Here is a 770-nt window from a genome sequence, read left to right as displayed (position 1 = left end):
ACTATACACACACACACATATATATATATATATATATATATANATACATATATATATATATATATATATATATATGTATATATATATATATATATATAAATATAACTATCAATATGTGTGTGTGCGGATGCGTGTTTATAGGACCACAAGCCTTCCTAGACTAGACATGCTATTCTCATCAAGAATTCCACACTGATATGAGAGCTTTGAATCCACATTACACCCAACGTTACCGCGTTTCCTTACTCATGGAGGTTGCTTCCAACGCCTCCTCCAACGTGTTTCCCTCCAGCTGCAAGCGAGCACATTTGTCCGCAGACACATCCGCACACGTCTGATCATATGTGTCCGTGCCAGGTATATTGGGGTTGTTGCTATCAGAGCCCCCATTACTGTTGCCGATTGTACTACCATTGAAGACTGCGAACCAGACTATGATACCAGCTATACAGCCGGCTACTAAGAAGAGCCCGGTGCACTTGCACAGAGTGCTCTCAGTACACCATTTTGGTTTGCTCTTCCTATCCCTCGCCAAACTGTGCGTAAACATTGAAATCTGTTGATGAGCGAATAGTCTGTATTTACTCATGACTACATAACTTTAACACTGGGATATATACACAGACAAGCACGCAAGCACGCACAAACACACACACATATATATTTATGTATATGTACATACTTATAATATATATATACATATACATATATATATATATATACATAATATATATATATATATACATAGTATAATATTATATTATTTATTC

At 36.0% G+C, this 770-nt stretch overlaps 1 protein-coding gene across 1 annotated transcript; it reads right to left on the bottom strand.

Annotated features, from left to right (window-relative positions):
- Nucleotides 1-229: 229 nt before the first annotated feature.
- Nucleotides 230-550, bottom strand: SARC_17771 (hypothetical protein; the record flags this gene model as incomplete). Its single annotated transcript, XM_014288141.1, has 1 exon — nucleotides 230-550. One exon carries the CDS (start codon nucleotides 548-550, stop codon nucleotides 230-232), a length of 321 nt encoding a protein of 106 aa, XP_014143616.1.
- Nucleotides 551-770: the final 220 nt, after the last annotated feature.

Source organism: Sphaeroforma arctica, assembly GCF_001186125.1.
Source record: "Sphaeroforma arctica JP610 unplaced genomic scaffold supercont1.12030, whole genome shotgun sequence".
In the NCBI taxonomy this organism is placed as follows: domain Eukaryota; class Ichthyosporea; order Ichthyophonida; genus Sphaeroforma; species Sphaeroforma arctica.
The sequence above is the reverse complement of the archived record's forward strand: the minus strand, read 5'-3'. Positions and strand labels throughout refer to the sequence as shown.